The sequence below is a fragment of the Taudactylus pleione genome, unplaced genomic scaffold, assembly GCF_031769625.1.
Source record: "Taudactylus pleione unplaced genomic scaffold, aTauple2 ptg000567l, whole genome shotgun sequence".
Lineage (NCBI taxonomy): Eukaryota > Metazoa > Chordata > Amphibia > Anura > Myobatrachidae > Taudactylus > Taudactylus pleione.
In genome coordinates, this window is record NW_028284969.1 from 2,634,763 (window position 1) to 2,649,997 (window position 15,235).

The 15,235-nt window shown below is 44.5% G+C and overlaps 1 protein-coding gene across 1 annotated transcript in view; it reads left to right on the top strand.

The window, feature by feature from the left end:
* The first annotated feature begins 603 nt into the window (after window positions 1-603).
* The window catches only part of KCNU1 (potassium calcium-activated channel subfamily U member 1), a 260,592-nt gene continuing 245,960 nt past the window's right edge, over window positions 604-15,235 (top strand). The window contains exons 1-3 of the mRNA XM_088453055.1: window positions 604-747; window positions 7,455-7,592; window positions 10,769-10,830. Of these exons, the coding sequence (XP_088309181.1) occupies window positions 604-747; window positions 7,455-7,592; window positions 10,769-10,830 (344 nt within the window). The remainder of the gene's footprint in view (window positions 748-7,454; window positions 7,593-10,768; window positions 10,831-15,235) is intronic.

Consider the following 15,235-nt stretch of genomic DNA (forward strand, 5'->3'; position numbering starts at 1 on the left):
ATCCCTCAGATTTATCAGTACATGCCCACTGTGCTGCTTTCACAATCTCCCTGAAATGCTTTTTCAAAAGTAGGCAAGTATGGCGTTAGCATCAGCAGGAAATAGACACAGGAACCAATCCGGACTGATTCCAGGATGATAGACAGGAGGTTGGAGGAGACTCAGCGACCCCTTGCCTGGCGTTCGCTTCGCACACTATTAGCAGTGCGTCGGCTTTTGACAGATTGGTTGCTATGGACAACTAATTCACTTTATCTTTTTCGCAGGTTTAATACATCTCCCGCTATATAACTGGAAATTCCTGGTAAATGGATGTGGCATAATAGTTCATCAGAATCTAGCAGCCCATGGCAGCTGCAGTTGTCACATTGCACTTATTCTTCTACAATGCTTTCTCCTGGTGCTGCCCACTAAACCAAGCAGACTCCTAAAAAGGTAGCAGTCTTGCCCATAGCAACCAAGAACCAATCAGATTCTAGCTATCATTTATCTTGTACATCCTAGGAAAGTATACACAAAATCTGATTGGTTGCTATGGGGACACCTCCACTCTTCCTTTTTTAGAAGTATTAGTAAATCTACACCCCAAGAATCAAGCTAGACATGAGTAAGTGGGTCTTACACACTCATTGTGCAGTGGAGCAGAAAACTTTCCTCATTTCATCAGCTGCTGTGTTTCTTGGTGGTCTGACTCTTATATTGCTATGGAGAATAGTGCAGACTCATCTTGTCCCATGGATCAAACAGGTAATGAAAGTTATTATAAGTGTCATGAGTTTAGTGTATAAAACCTGTGAATTTATTTTTCAGTTAAAAAAATACATATATTCTGCTTTTATTGTATAATATGACACAAATGCATGAAAAAATAAAAATCACATTACTGTGTTATTGTTCAGTGGCTAACTAACAATACTAACATACTACAGCAACATTTCAGTGCTCTGTGATCCCCTTACCAGGCAAAGATTTTACCGATGCAAGGGAGCTATTTCCAGTTCAATCTGTATGCAGTACATTGTATTGTGTTATCTTCCATCTCATAAGGCTAACAATGTTTTGTACATTTATAGCCAGCAGATTACATTTGTACAATACAGAACTTTTATTACAGATATGTATTGCTTACTGCAAATATAATTACTGTGTTTGACAAAATCACAGCAGCTTCCTTTTCACAGTAAAGCCGGGTACACACTAGACGATATGTCGTCCACATCGGCCAGTATGTACCGGCTATGTCGCTGACGATTCGCACTCCCGCACGTCGTCAGCGACATCGCGACGGGTGATATCGTCACGGGGCCAAATGCAGCGTGTCCCCCACCATCGCTCCCGATATCGGAAAGTGTGAATGCACTTGCTGATGCCGGAACCTCAGCCGAGTCCCGTCGCAAACAAGGTCGTGCTGGGTACACATCGCTTATGCTGGGCATACACTATGCAATTATCTGTCAGATATCTGTCCAACTGGCTGGTTGGAGTGAAAACCTGGTAATGTATGGGAGCAAATGACAATAGAAATTTGCTCCCAAACACTAAAAAACTTTTCCTTCCCTCCAGACAGATGGGACCGATATATGACAGATACTTGTAGAGTGTATGCCCAGCATAATACCCCTTTTACACCCCGGGAGTAAAAGGGGAGAGAGTTCGATCACCGGGTCGAGTGACCCGGCAATCCAACCCAGGTAAGTAGCAGGGTTTAACACGGGCTTAGCCCGTGAAACCCTGCTGTGAGAACAACACACTCCGGGTCACGATGACCTGGAGTGCGCTGCTAGCCGGCCGTTTGGTCCGGCTTCAGTGGCGCTTGGAGATGACGTCATCTCCAAGCGACCACTTTCACTCCGCAAAAGCCGGGTCTATGCAGACACGACTGCGGTGTGACCGGCGCTGACTCGGGAATATCCCGAGTCGGCAAAATTCCGGGTCTGATCCGGATAGGAACTTTGGGCCTGATTCAGACCCACTCGCGAGCGGCTGTCCGCTCGCAAGTGGGTCGATGTTCTAGACTGAGCATGCGCACGATGGAGGGAGCTCCGTCGTGCGCATGCGCCAGATGCGACGAGCGAAGGAAAGTCCTTCGCTCGTTGTGTCTGATCAAAGGGGGCGTGCTGTCGATGTTGATGTTGAACGCCTCCCGTCAAAAGCCGGCCCACTGACATCACTAGTGATGTCAGTGGGAGTGATTTTGGCTCTGATAGAGCCAAAATCACTCCGGAGCTTGCGGTTGAAAACCTCAACCGCAGGCTCCGGCTCGCAGTTTCGATGGTCGCGATGGTCACGACCATCGCGGCCATCAAAATGCACGCTCGTATAGCCTGTGGGTGGTGACCCACAGCTATACGAGCGTCCAGGAGGACGCTCCATTTTCATGGAGACCGGCCCTCATTCAGAGCGTGCGCTCTGCTCAGAGCGTACGGCTCTGAATGAGGGCCTTAGGCCCTCATTCAGAGCCGCTCGTTAGCGGCAGTACGCTCGTTCCGAGCGATGTTTGCACATCTGCGCATGCGTACGGTTTTTAGTACGCATGCGCGAACCAGTCAGTGCGGCCGAAAATCGTTTGTACGCTATATAGCGAGTGCCTGCTATTTTGAGTGACAGAATGAGGCGTATGTGGGTGGTAACAGGGGAAGGTGCTTGAAAATGGGGAGTGGAGATCCGAACGCAGGCGTGCTTAAAGGTCAAAACGGGCGTTTTATGGGTGTGTATATTTAAAACAGCAGCGTCATTGACCACGTCACTGGGTTACTTTATAGCCAGAACTGCTCGCAAATTTGTGGTAGCAAACACCAACCACAAGAATAGCAAGCAGTTCATACGCTGGTCGATGTACTCGATTAATCTAATAAATAGCGGACATGACGTATGGTGCGAGCGGCCAGGGGGCGTTTTTAACAAATAAACGAGCGTATGTTTTGCTCGTTCGTTCAGACTTAGAGGTGTGAACAGACTGCAATGTGCGTACGGATCATTTGAATAGCCACCCCTTGTTTTTAAACGAACGACCGCAAATAGCGAACGGCTCTGAATGAGGGCCTTTGTTCCAACTCTGGGTCAGACCCGGAATTTAGGTGGAAAAGGGGTATTAGTGTGTACCTGGCTGTAGTGATGCATGTGTTGTTGATTTCCTGCAAGTTTAACAGCAGGTGCCAAAGTCTGTTATGGAAAATGCAATATAGCTGATGGTGAAAGTATTTTTTTTTTTATAAATAAGGATCATTTACAGACCACACTGCTGGATTCTGTGAATAATAGCACCTACCTGTCTACCTAGCACATTATATTGCATGCCCACTTCCCAATCCTTGGAAAAACCAGTCTCCTCCTAGATTCACTGGTTTGTGGAACACATTAAAAACACATGTAACAAAAATGAGTTCAAACTACTACTTTAGTAGCAATTTAGGTGCCTATATAAAGGGTTGTTAATTATTCTAGAAAAGTCCCAGCAAAGAATATTTATATACCAGCACCCTAGTAAGAAATTATGTCATTCAATGATGGAATTAGTGTACAATTAAAAAACAACATAAAGTTATGCTTTTAAGCGCTTGATACTGTAATTTGACAAATTATTTTACTGTCATATCCGGCTATTGCGGTGGCAGTAAGAATCACTCAATTAAGCACTGCTGGAGAAATCTTTGATTTTCAGTAAGGAAAAGCGGTAATAACACTTTTGTCTGCGAAAATACATCAAATTGGGGTTATTAATACTTGATAAATCTTCTGCTGCATCTCAATATTAAAAGAGTGAATTCATGCTTTTCTGTGTGTGAGAAGTTCTGGCAGGACATTGCAGACATTGACCCGTATAAAATTCAAGGCGAAAAGCCGAGATACGCGAAAAAGTATTGCCGATTGCGATTTTTCACCAGGCGGAAACTTATCTCCGCATTCAATTGCAAACACTTTTCGTATATGCGAAAATGCAATGTAATAGGCGAAAGTGGAGAAAAAAAGTGCAAAATCGCTAATTTGGGATGCAATGGTGGGGAAACCAAATAAAGTGATGCACACCCCAAAAAAAGCACTTTGAAAAAGAGGGTGAAAAAATGCAAAGTGGGGGTACAAACATAAAAAGTAGCGAAATAGACTTTTGGGGGGTCTGCAAGTATGGGTGAGGTGTTTTTTTGATTGCAGGTATTTGCTGAAGGTGCGTTTTTTACGTTTTTTCACTTCACTTTGGCAACTTTTAAATATGCTTGCACCCATTTTCAAGTACCCCAAATTTGACAGGAATACTTATTGTCTCCTAAAAATACTGCTTTATGCCATTCTTCACCACTTGTGCAAAGACGTTAATTAGTGGTAATTGTGCGAACTTAAGTACCCCAAACTGTTTCATTAGGGCTAATCGTGCACTACTACATTGATCCCCAAAGTTTCCGCATCTCTTATGGGGGTTCAGGCTGATTTCCCCGATTCTGACACAACTTTTTGCCTGTACTGACATTGCGTATCCATTTTCGCGTCATTTGGAATTGAATACGGCGAATCGGAGGTATGCACACAATAAGTTTCCGCGGCTAAAATACGATGTAGGCGAAAAGTCCGGCAGGCGAAAAAGTATCGCGGGTGCGAAACTAATAGAATACGGCCCATTGTTTGATCTCATTCATTGGGCGGAATGCTCTAACCCTAAAAATACACTTAAACTACCAAAACCTGCAGTTTTCAGAGGTTTGCTGCAATGTCCATAAGCATTAAAGTGATCTGCCATGGATATCAAAGATATCCGCTGGCACTGCAGTGCCCATAGAATGCTATGGGGCTGTAATGTACAGGTACTGTATGCAAAACTTTCCGGAGCTTGTTCCCGATAGAAGCCTATGGATTTCTTACTGCAGAGCTCCAAGGACTTGGATCCCTCTCTGTCCCCCCCAACTGACCAATGGCTGCGCATGTGCAATAGGATTCCCGGGTCATAAACCCAGAAGTCCTATCTTATTTCGGAAGAGCTGTTCCTTGCATAAGTATTCAGGCATATAGTATTAATAAATGCCGGTATGAATGTGATAAGAGGTGGAATGTATCGCATAGAAATGATAAAACATGCTGCCCTGTATCTCCTGGTATCTGGATGGAAGATCTACAGGGTCTAGATAGACAGCAAATAGGTTGACACCAGATATTCGACAGGCTGCTTGCATGCTACATCGACATTACATGCACCACTGAATCAGACCCACTGTATTCTTCCGTATAATCCAAATACATTATAGGTGCTTTTGTGAAAGCGAGCTTGATATCTGCTTGTATTTCTCCCTCTTACATTACAGGTAGGGGCAGGGATGCCAAGAAGGGGGGGGGGTAGTAATTAGCTGATCCTGGGCTTTTTGGAGGGGCCCGGATTTATGAGGTTGGGTCAAACCTTTACGCCAAGGTCCTCTGGCTTTAACAGTGTATGAAAAATATAGTAAAAAAGACAAAAACGTTTTTGTTCTGAAAGGGACTCTCATAGCATGGTGGGAAACAAAGTGCATTAATAATTTTATTCAGAATCATACCACTTTCAGACAGAAAAATCCCTAAAACCTGGGTTTTTCCCATATCTTTCAACCCGGGAAGGACCCGGGAATTTGCTCCTATCCCCCTTTCACACAGCACATAATTCCCGGGAAATTCCCGGGTCGACCCCTTTCACACAGAACACAGATTATCCCTGCAATATACAGTGTGTCATAATAAATGGACTGCTTTATGGCACACAGAGATGAGGTCATGAAATGTGCAGCCCGTGCACCGCCATCTCAGCCAATAAGCGCTGCTTACTATGCCCGGAGTAGAAAAACCCGGGTCGGCACCTTTCAGACAGCCGCCAACCCGTGTAAGACCCGGGAAAAACCCAGGTAAATACCTGGGTCGAAGTACCGGGAATTAGGTCCCGTGTTGACCCTTTCAGACAGAGAAAAAACCCTGGTGGACCCGACTAGAGCCGGAAAATTACCGGGTTCTTTCCTATGTCTGTCTGTTAGCTCTACTTCCAAAAACTTTCTTTCATATACTGTATTCTACCAATAATTTCTCTTTCCTTGTGCAGCCACCATGAGTTGCTCCAATAGCCCCTGGGGTTTTGACTTTAGTCCATTGGCCCTGTAGATCCTTCCATTTGTGCCTTTAGAATGTGTTGATCCAAAATTCCTTACATGGAAGACAGTGGTCTCTTAGGCCATTTCCTCTGTGAGGAGAATTTCAGAACCATCTTGTTGGTCACATTTATGTGTTTCCATGTTGACGAGCCAATGTTCCGTACAAAACCATACGTCATTTACTTGTGTCATCCAGGATTTCCACCAGGATATATTTGAGTGTATCCCCCCTCCCCCTCGTTTTCTTTGGTATTTACTGTTTAAACGATTGGGCTGAATTCCTGTTGGGGGACACTGCAATATTGCCCTTGCTCTCATTGCTGTACTTTGGTTATTATTGACTGTTTGATATGGATTGTGAGTTTGTTCCTTATGTTCCGAGATTTACCCTATTCTTGGGTCTTTGTGAATTTACCTGAGTTTGCTGAGGAGCTGTAGAGGGGACGAACTTCAGTTTTGTTAGTAGCTAGCTCCTAAGTTTTCAGCTCCTGTGCCAACCTTTACAATCCCAGGGTAGCAGTGTCCCTTTTTGTTGAAAAATGTAATATGTTGAAGGCATTTATTTTTCAATGACCTTTATTGAGCAATGGCTGGCCTAGCTAATAGTGCACACTGATACTGGCATAGCGTGCTTGGCTGCGGCGGCAGCAGCGGCACTGCACTGATCAGCGGCGCAGGTGTTGGCGCCAGCAGCAGTGGTTGCCTTTTCTTCCCCCATGGTGGCCTGTCAAATGTAAGGAGTTATATAGTCCATGGTGGCTAGTGCTGCTGGTGCTGATTGTCACAGGCATTAACTGCACTCTGAAAGGGCATTCACTGACAGCCATCCATTTCATGGCTGTCAGTGAGTATGTATGAGTATGTATGTACGTATGTATGTAGGTACGAGTTACGTATGTGTGTGTGTAATAAGCTTAAAAAAATCACGAGTGGAAGCTAGACACGCTCTTTGGGCGGCACATACTACTGCGGACTATAATCTCCCTGAAGCTTGTTTTCAAAAGTAGGCAAGTATGCCCATATGTGAGTTTTATAAGCATATTTGACTGTTGTACTTAGATTCACATTTTGTTTCATTGTGTTATTATTGCTACTAAGAGATGTTTCTACTGTGTTCATCATTTAAAGTCACGCAGGTCTTTGCTTTCATTCATTCTACTGCTGTACGATGGAAATTGCTTAATGCAGTTATATGTTTCCTTGCTGCTACCGAGTAAGACAGGACAGGCAGTTTTTTCGTGCTACATTAGACACAATTCATCCAAACACAGAGCTAATATACAGTAAGAGGGTGTTACTACTCTTTATCTTATCATTGTTCTACAATACAGTTATAGTGTGGTCATTGTGTTGTAGAGATGCACCTTAGCAAATCCATCCTGCCAGCCAGCAGAAAATGAGGAAAGGACGGAAGGACCTACTGAGCTCAGCACCCGGGTCATACACTTTGTGGAGTTGCTGCTCTCAGCACAAACCTTTATGGGCAGGGTCTTGGTGAGTACAAAACATGGCAATGGTTTTCTCTGATCTAGGCAATACATTCTTCTGGTATTAGGATTTCTAATGAGTGTATAGAAATACTTTTAAAGCAATAAATAATGAATAAATAAATAATATATGAGACAATTGAATATCTGTGAATGTGAGGCTCCATATGCTAGGTTTGGATGATGATGAAGGTTAGTGGGCTTAGAAACATCAATATATTTTTATATCTAAAGGGACTCTGGACCTCATTCAGAGTCGGTCGAAGCGGCCGCACGATCGTACGCCACCGATGTTCGCTATACTGCGCATGCGTAAAGTTCGCAATGCGCGTGCATAAACTAGCCGCTACGATCAGAAATTTCTCTCTCCTTGAACACAGCCAGGTCGGTAGTTTGAGTGACAGAATGAGGCGTTTGTGGGTGGTAACAGGGGAAGGTGCTTGAAAACGGGGGAGTGGAGATCCGAACGCAGGCGTGCCTAATTATGCGAACGGCGTTTTATGGGAGTGCATAATTAACAAAGTAGCGTCATGGCACATGTGACATGGGAGGTTTTTACACTGACATGATCGTAGAGCTTAAGAGAGGGTATGGTCAACCTTAAGCTCTACGACCAGTTCCGATGGTTCCCGATGGTCTCGATTAATCCTTATATGCCCAGAGATGACGTGTAATGCGTACGAGAAGGGGGCGTATTTTTTTGTCTTCCGACCGCTTCCTCCCCTTGGTCGGTCAGCTACCGATCCGAACTTAGGGATGCAACTTGCGAGGGAATCATTTGCATATCCGGCCCCTTTTCCCGTACGACCGTGCGGCCTCTTCGACCAACTCTGAATGAGGTCTTCTATCCCTAGTATTACTGACCCATATATAACTGGGTCACTAGCTGTTTTTGTTTCTCTCTCTCCCTCATGTGGCCACGTACATAGCTGCAATTGTGCAGGTGCATGCTGGATCTGTTCAGCAGTGAATTATACGGGACATTATTTCAAGATAGGGTAAGATGTGTGAGGAGGTTGGCCAAGGGTGTTATCTCCCCAGCATGCTGTCCTTTTTGTGGCAATTGAAGCTGAGAGTAGTTCTAAAGTAGTACTATATGTGGTTGGACTCTGATGTGTTATTTACACTTCTGCAGAGTTCACCTCTGGAGATTTTGATATAGGTTGCTGAGGCGTCTTCAGAGATCACATGATACATCATGTGGGAGCAGTGGCGGATCTAAATTTTGGGGCCGTGAAACTTGTACTGAAATGGGGGCCCCTTTGCAACCAGCAACAATAGGGCAGCCTCCAACAAGGTCCAAAGGGCCTTGCTGCCCTTGCAAGGACCTTGAGGCCCGAATGGTAGAGATGTAGAAACCCCCCAGAGAGTGAGAGACTTTAGATAGATAGATGTAGAAACCCCCCAGAGAGTGAGAGACTGTAGATAGATAGATAGATAGATAGATAGATAGATAGATATAGGAACCCCCCAGAGAGTGAGGCACTGTAGATAGATAGATAGATAGATAGATAGATGTAAAAAACCCCAGAGAGTGACACTGTAGATAAATAGATAGATGTAGAAACCCCCCAGAGAGTGAGAGACTGTAGATAGATAGATAGATAGATAGATAGATAGATAGATGTAGAAATCCCCCAGAGAGTGACACTGTAGACAAATAGAGAGATGTACAACCCCCCAGAGAGTGAGAGACTGTAGATAGAGAGATAGATATAGAAACTCCCCAGGGAGTGAGAGACTGTAGATAGATAGATGTAGAAACCCCCCAGAGAGTGAGAGACTGTAGATAGATAGATATATAGATATAGAAAACCACCAGAGAGTGAGACACGATAGATAGATAGATAGATAGATAGATAGATAGATAGATAGTAGATAGATAGATAGATGTAGAAAACCCCAGAGAGTGTGTGAGAGAGATACTGTTGATAGATCACATACAAATCCAAAATTAACTTTCTCTGTAGGATCCCAGCTATTGATTCTCCTGAGTGGGATCTCTGGAATCCCCCTGTCAGGTCTCTCCCTCACGCTGCGTGCTCCCGCCTACCTCAGTCAGCTCAGCTTTCAGTTTGTGGTCAACACCGCAGAGCCAACTTCTGACAGATGGGACTGCACAAATGGAGATGAGAGCATCTAGTGTCACCTGGCTGTACTGCACTCAGCAGTGACACTGACAGCAGCTCTCTATTCTGTATCCGACCGGCTCATAACAGCCATTCTCTGGTCGTTGCTGTAGATAGAGTGTCTGCCGGCCAGTACTGATCAGGTGGGGTTTCTGGGTACTTACAATATTAAGCACTTCAACCCATTGGCTTATGATTCTATCACTAAAATAACCTTATTTTAATAACACACACTTAAAAAACTCCATTGATTTTGTTGAAAAATTCACTATAAAAAATAAATTGGGAGGGGCCCTGAAGCTTAAGCTTCATTAGTTTCACAGTAGATCCGCCCCTGTGAAGGGGAAACCGACCAGATGCAGTGGTGCAATGCACATTGGTTTCACTTTGTAAATTACCTCCAGATTGCTCAATGCGGACCCAGCAGCCCTTAGCTTTTTTGCATATGATATATACCTCTTCTGTCTATACCATATCCCAGCCCTACTTGATAAGTGGATGGACTGAACACAGACACAAGTGGACAAACTGAGCAGGAACACAATTAACACACAACTTTTCCATTTGCAGTGGAATACAATGATCCCTCTAGTGTGTTAGTCCCAGGTCACTACAAGGTAGCTCTTAGCCCATCAACAAGTCTCTACATATTTATGATGTTATTGATGTCAAAGTACTGTTGTGGTCCGTTACTATAGCAGGAGAATAAAACTGCACAAATTAGATTAACCAAACCCTGAGAAAGGAGAAATTGAGTAATTTCAGCATTGAGATCTAATAAGTTTAAATGCTTATTCAATGATGGCTTATTCAAAATCCTTCTGTATTTATAGAAATGCAAATTAATGTCCATGCCAAGCGTGAATGCTTCTTTTCTTAACCATCAATGTCGCTGAGGATGTAGGATTACATTACCTTCCACATACATCTATGCTGAGTGTATTTATTGGAAGATATTGCACCGGTCATAATGCTTTTATTATCTATCAATATCCTTAATGTAGTAATGCTCATTACCTAGAAATGTGCTGTAATGTTCTCTCTCCTTCTCTAGGTCATTTTGGTGTTTCTGCTCAGTATTGGAACAGTGATAATTTACTTTATTATATCAGCAGAGTAAGTACTATGCTATCTTCTGGCTCTTTTACTGGGTTTAATTTATTAGGTCAATACAAAATGCACTGACACTGTAACACTACCTGATTATTTCTCTATTAAAAGATACACTGGCAGGCAATGAAGGCATAAACTCTATTTAAATGTAGTCAATGTGCGGGTCTCATTCCAGGCCTTCATGACGGACTTCAAACTCTATTTTTTTCACTTAATATGACAATAAAATGGCTATGAAGTGCTTGTGAAAAGCGAAGCTGTATTTTCCATCATTTAAAATCAAAGGAATAAAATTACAGACTTATATTTTGTTTAAAATGAAGCGTTTAATGAAAATGTGAATATTATGGTCAAAATTACAAAATGTACAATTCAATTACAAAGCAACATGCTACAGACATAATAATTAAGGTATGTGTGCACAGGGAATATACATTAAAGGTGCACCTGCCTATTACACACAGTTGGTCTAATGTACAGTATGCGCCTCTGATAGCACAGAGAGCCTATATTTCCACCAAAGAGCATGGGTTTACTTTGCAGAGAATTTTGTTTGGGTGTGCACAGTGATGCAATGGGGTTATAAGTTTGATTTTTGACTAGGGCTTTATCTGTGTTGAGTTTATATGTTCTCCATGTGTTTTCATGGGTATGGTCCAGTTTACACTAACACTCCGATAAACTGCTGTTGGGTTAATTGTCTGCTGACTAAATAAGGTCTCTAGTGTGTATTAGGGAGTTTAGATGTTTAGCTTAGTGGGGCAGGGACTCATGTGAATGACAATGTCCAGCACTACATGATTATTGGCATTGTACAAATAAATGATAATAGGAAATAGGGACTATACACAGCGGTAACATTAGTGTTTTTGGGAGTGGGATTGTTGAAATTAGATAATGGGGTTGAGCAGGCATAGTTTTAGGGACATTCGTTGCTTTGCAGAAAGGCACACACAGCCTTGATACGGTATATGCTGTATGTACTATCCAGGTGCACCGGTGTAAGCCCAAGGTGGTTGGCAGTACTCATACACAAGTGGAAGCAGCTATTTTTTTGTGGCTCGGCCAAATATGATTATTACTGTAGACAGTCCTCTGTATAGGGTACATACAGTTTGGTGATGTTGATGCTGTGAACAGTCAATATGCTGACAGCATTATATCAATTCGGAGTTTGCCGACACTGTTGTAGTGTTATATAAAGCATTGTAACAGTGTCAGCATTATAACTGTGAATATGATGATAAAATAAAACAAGTGAAAGCAAGTGTGCATGGACGGTAAGATTAGTGAAGCAGTAAATTGCTGAGAAAGGAAATTAAGGCGTTTGTGATAAGAGGACTAATGAATAAAATGGATGTGAGGTCCATGGAAATGGACATTTGCTAAAGGTGTGTGAAAGTGAAGGGTTTATAGTGAGAGTGACTAGGGGCAGAATGGGAACTTAAAGTGGCAGTGGAAAATTTTCTGAAAGTGGCCTCACGTAGAAGGCGCCAAATAAACTGTAGGCGGGTCCATATAGAAACCTAGGTGGGGTTATCAAATCCCTTGCCCTAACAAGAATACAATATAGAGATAATCCATGTAACCACAATACAATAAAGGCAGCATCTGTGTGAATCCAGTACAGGACAGATTGCATCCATGTTGCTGCAATGCAGGACAGACAGCATCCCAGTGACTGTCATACAGGACATAAAGTATCTAAGTGACTGCCATAAGATAAAAACAATCCTCCAGCTGCTGGGTATGAACATGCACAGGTTTTGTCCAACATAGGCATGAGATTCCCATGAAACAGCACTCTATCTATGGTCTGTGTCTGCCATGCTGTGCTAAGCATAGACAACACAGAAGAATCAATGCTATAGCTCCTATGGTTAATGATTTAGTGACTAAACACTTGTGACTGGGAAACGAGATTTGACCCTACCTTTCCCTAGGTCATCCTGTAGTGTGATGGATCACAGCCTGTTGTCCGGCTGCTGTCACTGCAGCTCCGTTTCTGTCGTTCCCCAATAACTGATGGTAGTGTGGGGATCATACATGTTGCTAGTGTCCCTAAGGGGTCTATCCATGATGTTAATTATCGGGGTCCAGTTTGGACCCTGATAATTAACATTCTAACTTGATGCGAGCGCTGGAACAATTCATCATTGCTCCGGTGCGGAGACAGCTGATCCGAATATCATCTGTCTCCCCGAAGTGTATCACGGCTCTGAAAGAAACAGTGAATCTTTTTACTGCTCCTTTCGAAGCAGTGTCACTAGTGCGCATGTGTGACCTACAGGTAGGATCCCTCTTCGCAAACCACGGACTCCTTTCCATAGGGAAGGAGCAGGTTGCGAGACCGGTGCGGGAGCAAATACCATCTTAAGACGGCGAATGCTCCCGCACTCAAGCTTCAAAAATATATTTTTCGGAGCTTGATGAACTCTGTCCCGATACTAGTGTATGGGGACAGCGGGCCATTCTGCCAGAGGAAGGTAAGCAGGAGATATCTATGATACTTAATTTTTACAATTGCAGGTGAAAATGTTCAATTTCACCTGCTTTTGTAAAAATTAAGTGGTGATGAATAGGTCCCTAGATGTCTGTGTGTTCAGTGATGTGGGACATTGAGTGAGGAGGTTACAGGGGGAAAATCAGTGATGGAGGGAGCATACTGAGTGAGGGGGTTACAGGAGGACTAGCAGTGATGGGGGCTTGGGTGAGTGAGGGGGTTACAGGAGGACTAGCAGTGATGGGGGAGCAGAGTAAGTAGTGGGGTTACAGGGGGTTAGGAGTGATGGGGGGAGCAGGGTGAGTGAGGAGGATACAGGGGGAACAGCAATGATGGGGGAAGCAGAGTGAATGAGGGGGTTTAGGAGTGATGGGGGAGCAGAGTGAGTGAGGGGGTTACAGGAGGATTAGCAGTGATGGGGAGCAGAGTGAGAGAGGAGATTATGGGGGGGTAGGAGTGATGGGGATATTCCCAGGAAAGCGGTCTTCATCTTCCCACCCTTCTCCATTAGTAACGTCACAGCTAGACCCTGTCAGACCTCAGTCTGCATGTAGGGGCCCCTGAGTCTGCATGTAGGATTCTCACAGCCCCAGCAGAAGAGAAGATGGTACCAGTGATAAGCGCATAGATAAAATCTGCAGGCGTCTGACAGGGTCTTGCTGTGACATTACTTGCCGTTCCGATGCTGTACATTCCCAGTGGCCGGAGCTCACTTCTGTGTTTTCTCTGTGTCGCCGGTGGCAGTGGTAAAGGCCGGGAACTGAGGGCCTGATTCAGAACCAGTCACAAGCGCTGAGCGCTCGCAACCGGGACGATGTTTGCCAACTGGGCATGCGCACGACGGAGCCGACTCCGTCGTGCGCATGTGCGAGACCCGGCTAGCGATGGATGCTCCATCGCTCCGGGTCTTGCACCAAGGGGGGCGAGCTGTCGATGGTGATTGACAGCTCGCCCTGTTTGGTAGGCGGGCAGGGGGGGTGGCTGGCCAAACGGATGCGTTCCCGAAGGAATGCCTGCCGTTTGGGGGCGGCCCCGCTGACATCACCAGTGATGTCAGTGGGAGAGCTTCCAGCTCTATTAGAGCCAGAAGCTCCCTGGGGCTTGCAGCCACGAGACCCTACCACAAGGGTCTCGTTGCAAGCCCGATGGTCGCGATGGTCTTGACCATCGCGACCATCAACCTGGCCACTCGCAATAGCTGTGGGTGGTTACCCACAGCCATGCGAGTGGCCAGGAGTCTGAACAAAAAAAAAAAAACACCCTGATTCAGAGCGAGAGCTCGTTCAGAGCGTCCATCTCTGAATCAGGCTCTGAGAGCGGGAAGGCAGCGGTGTGCGTCACTATGAATTGGTCAATAGCAGGTCCAGTAGGCGGAACAGGGACGGACTGCTTTTGTAGTGAGGTGGCTGGTCCCTGGGGAAGAGCCAGCCAGCCATCAGGAAGTGCAGTAGTACGCCGGAAAAACTGTTAATATATGTATGTAAAAATACAAAATCTGCAGCCAGCAGCCCCCTGAGCCATCAGCCAACCGGGAAAGCTCTCAGTAAAGTCTATGGCCAATCCGCCTCTGAGAGTATTAGAACTAAAAGATCATAAACAGTAGCAAGGACAGTAACAGGAAGAAACAGGGATATCATGAAGCTTTTCCCTGGCTACAATGCTTTCCTGAAACCAAAAAATGGTGATATAAGAGCTTAATTGGACAAAAGTTTCCTCTAAAATAACTTACCCTTTTGTAACTGTTACCGCTGTACAAAGAAAGTGTGGTAGTGTTTCTTTGCTGTTACTGCTGTAATAGAGAGGACACCACATATAGCTCTGCAAATTAGACTCTGTACTGTAATTAAGTTACAAACAAATGGCCTGACTCAGATTTGGGAATAGAGTAAGCAAGTAACTGTCCAA